The following is a 13,913-nucleotide window of genomic DNA, read 5'->3' as shown; positions in this document are numbered from 1 at the left end:
GACGCGCAAATCCTATCTGCAAATGCCTGTCCCGCGCTCGAAACCCTCGCGTGCCCGTACCAGCTTCTGCCAATACTGTAGCTATATGACCAATCCGGCGGGTCACCGGTCACATCGACCTCCGCCGCGCCGCTTTCGGGCCCTCGTCCTAGGTCACCGGGCCCTCCCGCCGCTTTGTCCGGTGGGCCGCCGCCGGTCACACTGTTCTTAGGGCCCGCCGGCGGCCCCTGCGGGGCCGCCACGCCGCTTCGTGCCCGCCGGTCACAGTCCGCAGGCGGTCGCGCCGCCTTCGGCGGCGGCGCCGCTTTCGGTCCCGCCGGTCACACGAAAACCCCTCACCGGAATGATCATATAGCTACAGTATTCCTGCCCGCGGATGGGCCTACGTGGCAGCGGCACCATGCGCCTGGACCAAGCATACTACGGCTCGGCGCCCGGTGGACAGTCCTTGTTAAAGTTCACGACCGCTACAAGTAGGCGGGTGTGCTCGGGGCGTCGAGCTTTGGAGGGACGCTCTTCGCGCACGCGCCGAGGCTGCACACGTTCCTGCTGTCGGACGCAACATACAAGTGGCGCGCCCCCAAGATGCCGTTCGCGTTCGCGGCCGAGCGGGACAAACAGCTCAGCTGGCTCGAGGAGTGGGACAAGCACACATCCGCGCTGGAGAGTGTCGCGAATCGCGTGGACAAAGACGGAGAACGGTTGGCAAGCGCCCCCGAGGCAACCGAGGCAACCGAGGCGCAGTGGAGAGCCATAGAAGCGTCAGTTCACTGGCTTGCATAATGGTATGAGCACTGGACCAAAAGAAGCCTTTGCATACAATATTGCTCCGACTAATGAATCACTCGTGCATACTAGTGACCTCTTGTCTACTACGGGCCAAACTTGACAGGAGGGGGGTACGTCCGCGCCCGCGAGAGTTCCGCATACACCCACCACAGCTGCTCCACCATCAAGTACAATACCACGCACGCCACGCCCAGCAAGCCGCTGTACACCCGCCCCAGCCACGTCCATTTGTCCCACACGCTGCCGCGGATCTCCAGGTCCCGCCGCATGAGCATAGCCCACAGGTCCGCCGCGGCCCACTGCTCGTGCTCCATCTCAGCGAGATGCATGTGTTCGCTGCGCACGTTGAGCAGGATGACCGCCTTGCAGAGCTCGTCGTCCGCCGCCCACCGCTCGTGCGCCGTGTGGTCCGTGCCGAGCGCGGTCGGGCACCCCGGGGTGCACTTGAGATGAGTGAGCGGCAGCCCCTTCGCGCGGAGGATGGTTTCAATCGCGAGCTTGAACTCCAGCCAGTTGTCCGATCCGAGGCGCAGGTGGTTGGGGAGGAACAGTTCGGAGGTGAGTATGCTGGAGGTGATTGGCGTGTATAAGGGGTAGCTCGTCGCCCTGTTGTAGTATCCTCGGTCAATCTTGGTCATATCTGCGCGATGGAATGGTCAGCGTGGGCTGTGCGATATAGAAAACATTTATGCGCTCGTACCCATAACCTCTGAATAAGATTCAAGTGCGGTATTGATGGGGTGGAAAATCGGCGGGACGCAGCGTGCGGTGTGAGAGCTTCGCACTCGCCGCATCTGCTATTATACCGAGTATCGAGAACACCCGGTTCTACGAAGTTGTGCCACTGCGCTGAAAGACCGTTTATAACCTTCTGATAACCTCCATTGTGAGTTTTGCGTAAAAGTTTCAAACCTGTGATAAGATTGAGACGAGGATAAAGGGAGACATTAACCAAGCGAGCGCAGACTTGCACGTTTGTCTCTCAAAGTTGAACTCCAACCAAAGGCGATTTGATTCGCGATCACGTGTAATAATGAGACGCGTCGCGACGCGCTTTCATCTACGTAGTGATGATCTCACCGTCGCTCCTATGACCATCCGTCATCATGGGGCTGAACGAAGAAGAGCGGGAGTCACAACATACGACACCGGCGGCATGCTCAATACCCGAAGATCGTCCTGCCGTCCTCGAATCCCATCTCTTTGAGGCCTGGTACGGCGGCCTTCTCAATGAGGCCGGGAGGTCCGCACAAGAAAGCTGCGACGTTGTCGGCAGCCGGATAGAAATGTTCCTCCCTAGAAGTTCGATCGTCAGCGGTATACTATCTTAGAAACGCCGCGGCGTACGTACATGATGTCTTTATTGAGGCGACCTTCCGTGAACTGTAACCATCTGCGGTCAGTAGCTGGGTGGGGCCTATAACAATCATATCGTCTACCTTGACGTTGGTCTTCTCCTTTGGCGGATCAGAGATGACATGCCATATCTTGAATTTATCTGAATGCTCCTCTGCATACTTCTGTAGCTCGTCTCGCATCAAGATATCGTCGTAAGTCTTGTTGCTATCACTAGAATGTAAGTCGATGGCTTTGACGAGACGACGAGTTCTCGGACCTGTCAATGAGAGACACGAGGGTGTTGTCCGAGGGATCCATTAGAACAGCATGGACAAGCTGCCAATGGGGAGTCAGCCCGCTCCCGCCTGCGACGAGGTTGACCTGCACATCGCAGACTATAGATCAGCAAACGAAAGAAACCGATTCTTGACGGATACGGCACCTTGTCGAAGTGGTATTCGATTCCTTCGATATCAAAATCACCGTGACCCTTGTACGTGATACCGCCGGACGGGCCGCGAATATCGATTTCTTCGCCTATGAACCGGCAAGAAATTTATACCAATCCAGTCACGAAGATGTCGTTCGCGAAATCCCACGTACCTTCTTTCATGCAGTCCAAGTAGTTCGACACGGTTCCCCCTGGCGGGAAGGGGCTATCGGTTGACGGCAAGTAGGTCTTCACGAGCAGGTCGAAAGTGCCATCCTCCTCGCTGGGAAGAACGGGCCGGGTAGGCGTATAGCTCCGCAAGACAGCTTGGTCCTTGAAATGCACGGAGATCTGGACATGGCGGCCAACAGGTAGCCCGAGCACACCCGGGCTGCCGTCCTCCTTACGCGGGAGTTCGAACGTGTACACCCTGCGTACGCCCTCAAGTCGTAAGCATATGCTAGTTGAAGTGGTCGACCACGTACCTAGTATCGGAGGAAAGCTCCTTTCGTTTCACAAGCTTCGCAAGCGTGAACACGTCTGGCTGAAGCGCGGCGCCATGACGCTCGGCTTTGATCTTGGCCAGCTCTTCGGCCGCACGTACTGCGTCCTCTTCCATCGCTTTAATGCCCTCGTCTGAGAGCATGCCGATGAGGCATTCGTCGCGCTTGCCATTCGCATCTGACAAGTCGGTCAGAACTGTAAGCTGCTTCAGGCTGACGAACTTACAGTTGTCATGGATGCCCTTGTACTGCATGGCGACTTCGTTAGATCTCACCGAGGGCACAACAATCCTCAGAAACTCGCACCTCGTTGGTAACGTCGACCGTGGCCTTCCCGGCATATGATAAGATCGCGTTCGCGCCTCCAGGATGCCAAGATAAAACAGAAGTTACGTCGTACACCTGGTTCTCCAGGATGAGCCACGCGTCGTCCTGTAGGGCGGATCAGCACCCTGCGTGACGCCGAGTCACAAGAAGTGGTTGTATACCTTGGTGCTATGCTTTGAAATCTCCTCGAGCGAGAACGTCTTTAGATTTTCATTCCGTTGCGACGTACTTTCTTCAACTTTAGGAGGCTTCATCCAACCGCCTTCGTCATTTCCTGGCGCGACCGGGTGCTGAAACTGCAATACTGGTAGCGCAGTCTCCTCATCCTGCACTACTCGATGCCGCACGCGATACCACGCGTTACTAGGAGGGCGCATTCAGGCCCGGGTTAGAACGGGGCAGCCAAAGAATACACGTACTTCATCATGCCCTGTGCGCAGCAGGATATATGCGTAAAGTGCCAGGAATTGAAACTGGGCAGTACGTACCATGAGGTTCCTTTGTGGTTCCACAGAGGAGCTCTCAGCACTGAATTTTGAGCTGCAAAATCAGACAGCGTACCAAGAGATATTTTCGGGCTGGTAGTTCTTTCTACTATCCTGAGCGCGTACGATGATCTCGTATGCGTCGACAAGCTCCTGTACCTTCACTTCGCACGACCTGTGCCTTGTGAGCAGGCTTGCGTTCCAACTCGGAAGTGAAGATGCTTACCAGAATATCCATGCCCAATACTTCTCGCCGTGACTACCGACCAGCCCGTAAGAGACACGCAGCGCGCAAGACTTGAGACATAAACATACCGAAGAGGCGAGTCCGTGAAGCGACGGAAACAGTACTTCCAGGTCTTCCCACCGTCCAAAGACAACTCGACCCGTTCGACGCGATCTCCGCCGCCGCCGTACGCGTAGCCTTCGAACAAGTATGTAGCGTCGAGGCTCCCCTTGCCGGAGAGCGGGATACATTCGTCGTGCGCTGGCTTCACGATGGCTGATTGTAAGGCCTGCTTCTCTGTCAGAAAATGCCATGATTGCCCACGGGTACAATAGCCTACCTGCTCCCAACACGCAGTGCTCTCGTGGTGAAAGAATACGTTTGCATAAGGGTGGTCGCGAGAATCAATGAACGTGGGGACCACTCGGTTGTCCCAAATATCTATTAGTGTACGGTAATCAGCCTCGCGGCGAGCCTGTTCTAGCGATTACACGTACGATAATGGGAGCGGTTTGGCTCCTTCGTCACCCATATCTGCGTTTGGTGTGAATGTATGCCCTTCGGTAGTGTACGCATGCCTACCTTCTTAAGCCATTTGACTTGTCGCCCGCCGACGTATCCCGGTATAATGAGACGTAACGGCTTCGAAAGTATCGCTGTCAGAAGAATATCTGCGAATATCATAGGGGGCTCCTCACATATCCATGGTCGGGATGCAAGACGCGCCCGTTCATACCGAAGGCGAGCATGACGTCGTTGGCGGGATTCATTGCGTGCATCAGGGGAATGGATGTCTCGTACGGCCCTTCAGAGGGCTCGTCTGCACCCGCGAAGTTGAGGTACCTGCGGATGCATGAGTGATGTTCCATCGCCCTACAGACCACATCATGACATACCATCGCTCTTCGTCCGGCTGGTCTTGAAGGCCGCATGCAAGTAGTACATCGCGAACGAGAACCCCGCGCCACAAACAAGTCGACATGCTTGCTGCAGACCAGTGGAACGCTGAGGTTTTCTTGATCATGTTCATTTCCTTCCGACGATCTGAGGCGACGATATATGTGTTAATGATCCCCAACCCCATACTATATGCGGTGTGTCCGTACTTCCGTCGCATCCAAAAGTGATAGGCATCTCGACAACCTTGAGATTGCCGGAGCTGAGCTCGTCCATTGACCAATCCTTAGGTTGAGCTATAATTTGTGGAGGGTCCGAGAAGACGGAGAGTGTATGCGTCTCCCACATCAGCTGAGGAACAGACCCATGGCTGCGAACGTAGTGGAGCCTGGTAAGATGGTAATCACAACAAAATGCCTTAGCATGCAAACGATCATCGTAGAACTGAACATACTTCGTAGGAGTAATCATGCCGGCTTCAAATAGTCTTGATAGGTTAGCTTCTGCGTTGAGAGGATGCTTCCCCGTCAAGCGTAGAAGCTCTGCGGATCGCGGTATCCAGGAGTCGGGCGTGCTCCTGAGAATATATGCGGTGAGTGCTCAGGAAACGCATACAGGGAGGCATACTGGTCATCAATGCTCAGACGGCTCTCGAGCTGCTGGAGAGCGTCGTGATCGAGCAGTTTTAGCTCCCCCGTCGGACGGCCGGGGTTGTTCTTGAAGGAAGCCACCATGTCCATTTCTGCGAGGAGTTTGTCGATGAACATGCGTTGCTCGTCAGAAAGCTCGGGCTCTTTCGGTTTGTCCTCGGTCTCGTGCGCCTCGTCGCCGCTCTTCTGCTCGTCCGATGAAGCCATCCCAGATGAGATAGACGAGGCGGATGTCGAAGTAGAGGGTGAAGTCTTGTCGTCGCCATGCTTCTTTCCTGGCCACTCTTGTTCTTTGATTTCGCTCTCAGCTACGGGTAGTACGTATCGCGCGAACGCGTGGTTCTATTGATTCGATTAGGTATGGAATGCGTATGACATGATGAACGTGTTTACCCTGGGATACATGACTTTGAAGCTGCAAAAGACGGGGTCATCAGTGCAGCTCGAGCGATATAGAGAGAAACCGCAGATGACGCACTTGGCGGACGCATTCTTGACGTCCCGGACACTCGCAAATGTGTCGTTTTTGTGCAGCTTCTCGCGCCAATCCACGTCCTCGCCATCCTCGCTTTCAGCCGCGTTGACTGTGTCCTTAGGTACGACAGGCGAATAATCGTCTGTTTCCATCATCCCATACACGCCCGCTCGACGATTCGTTTCGCCTCCACTCTGCTCCACGAGACCGCCGGGTCTGTGCTTGTCAAGACGGTTCGAGCCATGAGCGCGATGGGCAGCCTCGTATGCTTCTGGAGTGCAAAGCTGAACGCCATGGGGCTTCGGCCAGGGAGGCGACAGAGTTTCTTTCGTCCAGGTAGGCATTGCGAGTAGAGGATAGGGAGTGGGCGAAAGGGCAATTGGGGGCGACACGCCGACAAGCCATCTCGTAACGGCGAGTTATATAGCGAGCTAGACGGCAGGGAACATGTGAAGTTTGTGAAGTAGAAAGAAGGAATGACGCACCCAGTACTTGCGATGCCTTGCCCGACACTCCATCAGGAAGGTGCATGCCCTTATTCAGCTTAACGCATATATTCCGATCCTATCCTCATCGTACTCTTCGTGAGTTCAGAGCTCTCTATAGCAGGTTCGTTGGTAGGATAAGACCGAATGTGTGATCACGGCGCTCGCAGACTCCGAAGTGAACAGTCGTGAGGTTACAGCTACACGACGGCCCAAGAGAGGCACATTTGGAGCTCAAAGCCGTGCAAGTCTGTAAGAGCACATACAGGTGGGATACGAGGGAGAAAAAGCTCAGTAGAGAGTTCACGCAGTTATATTGTGTCCACGATGGTGGAAGAGAAGGAGTTCGAACGCCGAGCGGTCCGCGAGGGCGCTTGCAGTTCAGTAGCGATAGGCGCCTATGCGTTGGACGCGCTCACGTGACAGTCGCGTTCATTAGTCGGTCGCCAACGCGCCCAAATTCCGACGCATCTTCTCTTCCGACAAGCTCAAAGACTGGAATGTTGTTGTGCGCATCCGCTAGTAATTGTATTCGAACTAGGTACGTGCACCTCAGGCCCCAGGTCTCATATCTAAGTTATCGTTTGCATCTTCTCCATGCCGATAACGCGTGGCGATTTCATCTAGGTAACATACGTGTACAATTGCCGGCTAGGAAGCCCATACATCTACAACCCTAGTACGACCTCCGCATACCCCCTCTGAGCTCTGAGGCCACCATGAACAGATGCCACAGCAAAGCCATCACGACGAACAAGAGCAGCTTCTCCAGCCCCGTCAGCGGCCGCACCCACGCGAAGAGTCCCTCCCAGCAGCGCCGCTTCTTCGTGTGCATCTCCACCAGGCGCCTCCAGATCGTATTCGCGTCGAACCCCCGGCCTGCCTGTATGCCGAAGCGTGGAAAGTCCCTGATGTTGAGCGTGATGATCGCCTTGCATAGCTCCTCCTTCCGGAGCCACTCGTCGCGCTCCTTCGCGCGCTCGTCAGAGGTCGGGCATGTAGTCGGAGACTCAGCCCACGCCTGGGAAAACAGGAGGTTTTGGTCGACGCCGTGCAGACGACAGATCGTCTCCACCGCGTGCCGGTATTCGTGCCAGTTCGTCTGCCCTAGACGGAGATGGGCAGGCAGGAAGAGGCCGGGGATATCGATGTTTTGGCTCATCGTGTGGTGCGGCACTGAACGTCAAGCTTCAGCTAGAGCTCCACGAGAGGGATACAGAAGGACTCACGTTGTGGTAGTTGTTGGAAGAGAATGCAAGTACTGCGACCCTGTCCATGATGGCGCTCCTATATATCCTCGCGTACTTGACAAGGACGCTTGGAACACGGACGCATAGCCGTCAGGATGGATTGACGTAGAGGCCGGGTACAAAGAGTTTATTGGGGTCGAACAAAGGTTTTAACAAACTTAGCAATCAACAGCAGCAACGACGCCAGAGCCAATCCCAACATGACCGACAGGAACTTCGTGCAGATCACCCTTACCCACTTCGCCCCCACCGGTCCTTCATGAAGTGCAGCCAGCCTCTGCCAGTAAAACCCAATATGCTCCCGATCCTTCGGATAAAGATGCTCCATGTCGTGGATGTTCAGGAAAATGATTGCGCGGCACAACTTCTCCTCCTCGTCCCACCGGCTCCCGCTGGACTCGCAGACCGCCGGCAGCTTCAGGTGCCGCTCCAAGCCTTTCAGCTTGAACACAGCCTCCACAGCGCGTTTGTACGTCTTCCACGTTCCGCGGCCCCGGAGTTGTAGGTGATCAGGGAAGATGAGTTCGGAGAGAGGCAAGGTGCGGAATCGCGTCACGACCTCCCGTGAGAGCTCGGGGGGAGGCGAGGGTGGTTCGTCGCATAGAAACCGAGTGTATCTGTTGTCCGGTGGGGTGTCTGAGTACATTCTTTGGCTGTGTTCGAAGGGCACACGGATGCTTCCGTTTGCGCACCTATTAGCTCCTATGTTATCTTGGATGTGGGGCTCACTTACAGTTCTTGTGCGGGGTGGCGCTCTTGCTGACGGCGACGCGTTGGAATGGGTTCAGCTCTCGTCGCGCAGATGCGCCGAATTTTATATGAGCTTGAAGAAGGATTAAGCTCAGTGGCGCAGATGGAGGATAAAGAGAAAGACAGGACAGCGTCTTTGAATACGACCGGTCCGCATGGCACCTCCTTGTGCCACTCGGGTCGCGTGTCTGCCGCATGTTGCAGGACCCAGTTGAATATCAACGGAACGTTGTCGCAATGCCTTGTACTTAGTGACTGGCAATATGTACCCTAATAGACGTGTTCTTCCAGTCTTGTGGCATAGCCGAAGGCCGTCCGATTGAACCTGTCGGCGGTTTCTATCATACGCGATCACGTGTTCGTAATGATACATCGCCGACGCGTCGCGTTCAACGCGACCTGATCTCATACATGTTTAAACGTTCACCGGTTACAACACAGAGTTCCGGACATCTGTACAAATATTCAATCCGCCTTGCCCCGCGTCAAAGGCTTTTCCTCCCCACCCACCTCAGCACGACTCCTTGCGTTTCTTGCACCCGGGGTAGTGGCCCTCATACCGCACGACGAGGTCCCACAGGTACGCCGCGCCGCGCTCCCTCGAATGATACGCCTCGCGAATCTCGCACGCGCGCCCGAGCATCTCCGGCTGGATGTTCAGGATGATGAGCGCCTTGCACAACTGGTCGTCGTCGCCCCACTTGCGGCGCGCCTCCTCGTCCTGCGGGCCGCCGCAAAGGCGGCCCTCGTATGCGTGTTTCGCGAGGTGCTCCTGCAGGTCGTTCGCGTAGCAGAGCGCGTGGATCGCGATCTTGTAGACTTCCCAATTGTACGAGTTGAGGCGGAGGGGTTCGGGGAGGAAGAGCTGGGCGTTGACGATGGTTCTGTCCTGCTGTACGGGAGAGCGGGCGAGAAGGGGCCATGGTGAGCGTGACAGGCCGGACGGTGGGTAGATTGGAACGAACCATGATGGTGGCGCGATTGGAAGTGGTGCGAAGGTAGATCGTGGGGGCCGTGGTGGCAACCTATCCCGAGTGAATGAGAAATGAGAAAACGACTAAAAGGTGTCCCGAGATTGCTCACAGGTGAGGCTGAGAGAATGAGAGACTGGTAGGAATCCTCCGCTCGATGAGGGCTGTTAAAGCACTGTACGCGGTTTATATACCACAGAGCTCTCGCTTATCGAATGAATTAGTATACATATTGCAATATAATCGTCAGCGGCTGGAACTCACCGTGAGCGACATCGGCCGATGACTTGCGGTACGTCGAGCCATCGTACACCCTGCAGGTCTGCCATGCATGGTATGGCGTTCACTGCTACTCAATACACTCGCGGTGCAAGGAGCATGCGTTGCACCAGTTGCACGTACAACTAGAGTCAATGCCCAGCCCATATGATCAGCAAAGCACTGGCCAGGCGTCCAGGAAGACAGCGCATACTCACAAGGAATGCTTCGCTTGTCCACGTCTGTCTCACAACATATGCGCCACGGGCCCAATCGCAGTCCTCGCTGTTCGAAGGTATCGGACCTTCCTGGACAGATGGATTGGAAGACCTCGGATCACCCACAACACGCCTCCATCGGTCCACCACGCTGCCGTCACGCTGCCGCAGTTCCGGGCGTGCAAGGGCTTGCTTCCACGCTCTCCGCTAAACCCGAATCCGGTCTTCCTTCTAGGTCCCTCGACTAGGACTGCGGGAGGCCGAAAGGAAGTGTCTGCGAATCCTCGAGAGTTCCCGAACGCATGCAGGAAGCAACGTTGCACACGCGTTCGTTGCTCAAAAATCGTGCCGGTCGACGCCGGAGGTCAGTATATGCATACCAAGCGGCCGCTCGGAACACATGCGCTTGCATATAGGCCTTGTTGACACTATCGGAACCCGCACACGGGTCAGGGGAAGACACGAGAGACGTAAGTATGCCCACCTTGTTTGGGCATCGTGCTTTTGCACGCGGTGGCTGCACGCAGCTGCCTGCCGTGCTTCGCCTTCGGTCGGCACGTCTTCCGCGTGAATGCAGGTACGCGTTGGGTAGCGTAGGCTCCTTTTGAAGTTCTATGTAGGCACTTACACTCATCTGTCAAAAACAAAGATCATGGAACGGTCGATACTAGAACAGTGGTATTTTGTCACCCATGGACACCAGAGAGGCCCACGCGTACGATGTTCTGATTCTACGCTTGGGACATGCTGAAGTGACATGCCGTGCACACCTTCCTTTAAGCGATGTCAGCCAGATGGCGTTATTGGATAACGCGAGCAGATCCCTGGCGGGATGCGATATCACCGAAACGAGCTGGTTCTTCGTACTGCGAACTCACTCGTGTTGGGGCGAAGGCTTGACACGCATTGCCCCCGCTGCGTTCGATCAGGGACGACAACCGTCATCTTTGCTCTTTCGGAATGCGCCGGTGACTTGAGATGATATTGTCCGGTTGCTTCAGCACAGTGCTTTATACATGTGCGTCGAAGTACATGCTGACGTGCGCATACAACCCATCCTGATATAGACGTCAATAAACCGCCAGGCCCTTGGATACTGGACACGCTCACCTTTATCATAGCATTTCATGCTTGAGTTTAACATCTACATTGACCCCATTCAGCACAAGGTCGACTAAAGTGGTACATGAGGCCAGTTAGTACTGAGTACTGAGTACACAGTACTGAGCCATGTGCATGAAGGCTCTGGACACGGCACAAACGTTTGGCACTTGACGCGCCGATGAGGTGATGAGTTTTTCGGAGTATGTAGTCGGGATGATTATCACTATCTGGGTTACAATGAGCTGCTTTCGGGGTTGGTGATCAGACTTCCCGCCCTCTCCGTCTCGAGCATGCGACCACTTGCTCCGTCCCTCCATGCCTTCTATCGGCCTCGACTCCAATTCTTGCACAAAACCATGCTGCGGCATCCAAGCCACGGCTAATGCCAATGGTGGGACAATAAGCACTGCGCGCGGCGCGCTTTGCGATCAGCGGGTCTTAGATCAGGCGGCGCGTCGCGTCGCGTCGGTGGCTGACACTTGGCTAAGCCTGAGGCACCATTGTCCGCCGTGCCGCTTATAAGACTGGCTCTTCGACTTCGACCCCCACTTCGCCCTCTAGCTTCGACCTCCTCCTAGCTGTCCCGGTGGTCTACACTTGAATCGCGGCAACAACATCATGTCCGGACAAAACCAGCAGCTCACGCTGTTATCGAAGCACTGTCTCTTGGGAATACCGGAAGAGTTGCAAGTTTATACTCTCCTCGAGCTTACAGCGGAGGACATTTTGGCTATCACGAAGGTGAGTCTTCTTTGACTGTCGCGGCCGCACTGAAGGTGACATGCTGCCGCACCAGGTCTGCCACGCTCTCAATGACCTTGTCAAGCGTACGCCTGCCGTGCAGTACAAGCTAGAGCTCGGACTCGCCGGGATGGTAGACGGACCCGCCCAAGGAGTACCTGTCGGGAAGCGTCTCGGGAATCTGCGTATGTATCAGGCTGCTTGGCGCGACAACGACATCCCCATGCAAACCGTCGTGATCCCCCACGGTGCCCCCCGCCCCTACTTCAAGATGCTGAGGCCTGCGTCTGTCTTTTCTGGCATAACGGAAGAGAGTAAAGTGATGAAAATCAAGGAGAACCTCATCGACGAAGGTTACATACAAGGATGCGCCGTTGATGTCGCGCAGGACTTGGTTGTCGTAACGAAGCTGGAGCTTGGCGAGTGAGTACAAATCCTCTGCTACCCTTGATAATTATGACTCACGGGTGCTCTTCTATGGACAGGCTTCCAGAGTTATACATCCTATCGCAAGACGGAACGTTTCACCCACTCGCAGCGCAACCGCACATTGAAGGAGACGAGGAACTCTCTGAATGCATAGACCCTGAGGAGAAGCTCGAGATCTGTGGAGACCTGATCGCGTGGTCAGTAGCCACCGACTCTACAAATATTACCGTGATCAACTGGAAGACGGGCCGCACGGTTTGGTCTAGTGGAGAATGGGTGAGTGTACGTCTATTACACTGAAGAACATCTACTAACGCCTCGGTGGTGGTAGCATGACGGTAATCCGATGTTTTACCTGCGCTGCCACTTCCTCGACCCCACGCATCTCTTGATCGTCGAGAACTTGAACCTACACATCCATGAGGTCGACCCGGCGCAGCCTCACTGCAACGCTTCGTACGACAATGCGTTGTGCACCTTGAAGTTGCCCGCACTTGCCGGACAGAAGAGCCCTCACGACGTGAAGAGTGCCATGGAGATCCCGCCTGTGTACCCCGGCGCCGCAGCGCTCTTCCAGCGCGATCCTGCACTCACCCTGCTCGCGCTCAGGTTTTCGGCGTGTAATGACCCCGTGTATCGGCGCTCCTCCACGGTGTGCAAGTCCTTCGTCGCTCTGATACCCATCGCCACCTTATTCGCTCAGCTTGAACGCACTCGCAACAAGGAGAAGACTCCGCCGCCACAGGGAGGAAAGGGTCGCAAGGCGCCCAAGGCCAACGTCGCTTCATGGGAAGAGTGGAGCCCGCTCGGAGCACGCTTCATGGAGGTCAAAGACGACGGCTGCCGCATGCGTGCAATGGGCTCCCAGTGCCTGATCGTGCCGCGCAAGGGGCCCGATGACAAGCCGGAGGCGTATCTGTTCGACGCGCACCCGCTCGCCGGGGACGCTCCGCATGCGAAGGTCGACTTGAACGAGTCCAAAGTGCGCGCGGACGAGTACATCACAGAGCCCGAGTGGTTCGTCAACCCGGTGCACAGCACTCTGCCGTATCGTGTCGCGCACAAGACGTATGACAGGAAGTTGGAGCCCGAAGCCCACCAATACCTCGGCTCGATGTCGATATCGCATGACGGGCTCATTGGTGTGAGCTACCAGCTACCGCCTCCGAAGTCGAAGTGAAGTACGGATTCGTGTCCCGTTCAGCTGTCCCAGTGCTCACTTCTTCTCACAGTGACGCCCCCCTTGTTTGAACGCTTATCTCCTCTTGCTCTTGAATTTCCCTAGTAGGCTCCGCTCATGATTGTGGATGCATGTGTATCCACGAGCCATGATCTGATAGCCCTGTACGTACTCGCAACCTGACTGAAATGAACATTACATTGCATCTACAAAGTCTGTACCACCGCCGTCCTACCCGAAGCTTGACAGAGCTTAGGCATATCAATAATGCTGCACCGCACCTGATTACATTCAAATTGATGACGCGTCGGCGTGCGGCTGTGTACCGTGCGCCCATTCCCAGAGTTGCAACGCCGTCTCAGCAAGCAGCCCGGCCGGGAGCAAAAGGCTTACCAAGGCTTGGGCCG

The 13,913-nt window shown here is 55.6% G+C and overlaps 5 protein-coding genes across 5 annotated transcripts; 1 reads left to right on the top strand and 4 right to left on the bottom strand.

Annotated features, from left to right (window-relative positions):
• Nucleotides 1–872: 872 nt before the first annotated feature.
• TRAVEDRAFT_47430 (uncharacterized protein) lies at nucleotides 873–1,427 on the bottom strand (the record flags this gene model as incomplete). The annotated part of the gene is made up of 1 exon (XM_008040125.1): nucleotides 873–1,427. One exon carries the CDS (start codon nucleotides 1,425–1,427, stop codon nucleotides 873–875), a length of 555 nt encoding a protein of 184 aa, XP_008038316.1.
• Nucleotides 1,428–1,949: 522 nt separating this feature from the next.
• On the bottom strand, nucleotides 1,950–6,464 carry TRAVEDRAFT_47429 (uncharacterized protein; the record flags this gene model as incomplete). Its single annotated transcript, XM_008040124.1, has 23 exons — nucleotides 1,950–2,085; nucleotides 2,141–2,172; nucleotides 2,229–2,352; nucleotides 2,405–2,508; nucleotides 2,570–2,664; nucleotides 2,731–2,987; nucleotides 3,043–3,238; nucleotides 3,287–3,308; nucleotides 3,367–3,492; nucleotides 3,876–3,885; nucleotides 3,949–4,047; nucleotides 4,099–4,131; nucleotides 4,188–4,387; nucleotides 4,439–4,539; nucleotides 4,596–4,632; nucleotides 4,681–4,740; nucleotides 4,797–4,941; nucleotides 4,995–5,142; nucleotides 5,205–5,383; nucleotides 5,450–5,572; nucleotides 5,623–5,987; nucleotides 6,039–6,060; nucleotides 6,124–6,464. The coding sequence occupies 23 exons, from the start codon at nucleotides 6,462–6,464 to the stop codon at nucleotides 1,950–1,952; spliced, it is 2,955 nt and encodes a 984-aa protein (XP_008038315.1).
• Nucleotides 6,465–7,281: 817 nt separating this feature from the next.
• On the bottom strand, nucleotides 7,282–8,501 carry TRAVEDRAFT_20326 (uncharacterized protein; the record flags this gene model as incomplete). Its single annotated transcript, XM_008039894.1, has 3 exons — nucleotides 7,282–7,626; nucleotides 7,835–7,922; nucleotides 8,014–8,501. The coding sequence occupies 3 exons, from the start codon at nucleotides 8,499–8,501 to the stop codon at nucleotides 7,282–7,284; spliced, it is 921 nt and encodes a 306-aa protein (XP_008038085.1).
• A 615-nt stretch (nucleotides 8,502–9,116) lies between these two features.
• Nucleotides 9,117–10,959, bottom strand: TRAVEDRAFT_20325 (uncharacterized protein; the record flags this gene model as incomplete). Its single annotated transcript, XM_008039893.1, has 10 exons — nucleotides 9,117–9,494; nucleotides 9,571–9,630; nucleotides 9,689–9,783; nucleotides 9,841–9,898; nucleotides 9,979–10,017; nucleotides 10,053–10,142; nucleotides 10,175–10,302; nucleotides 10,537–10,664; nucleotides 10,823–10,876; nucleotides 10,931–10,959. The coding sequence occupies 10 exons, from the start codon at nucleotides 10,957–10,959 to the stop codon at nucleotides 9,117–9,119; spliced, it is 1,059 nt and encodes a 352-aa protein (XP_008038084.1).
• An 815-nt stretch (nucleotides 10,960–11,774) lies between these two features.
• On the top strand, nucleotides 11,775–13,506 carry TRAVEDRAFT_64792 (uncharacterized protein; the record flags this gene model as incomplete). The annotated part of the gene is made up of 4 exons (XM_008040404.1): nucleotides 11,775–11,897; nucleotides 11,953–12,320; nucleotides 12,383–12,602; nucleotides 12,658–13,506. 4 exons carry the CDS (start codon nucleotides 11,775–11,777, stop codon nucleotides 13,504–13,506), a joined length of 1,560 nt encoding a protein of 519 aa, XP_008038595.1.
• Nucleotides 13,507–13,913: the final 407 nt, after the last annotated feature.

This window comes from Trametes versicolor (assembly GCF_000271585.1).
Source record: "Trametes versicolor FP-101664 SS1 unplaced genomic scaffold TRAVEscaffold_6, whole genome shotgun sequence".
NCBI lineage: Eukaryota > Fungi > Basidiomycota > Agaricomycetes > Polyporales > Polyporaceae > Trametes > Trametes versicolor.
Note: the sequence above shows the minus strand (reverse complement) of the source record. Positions and strands in the feature narration are given on the sequence as shown.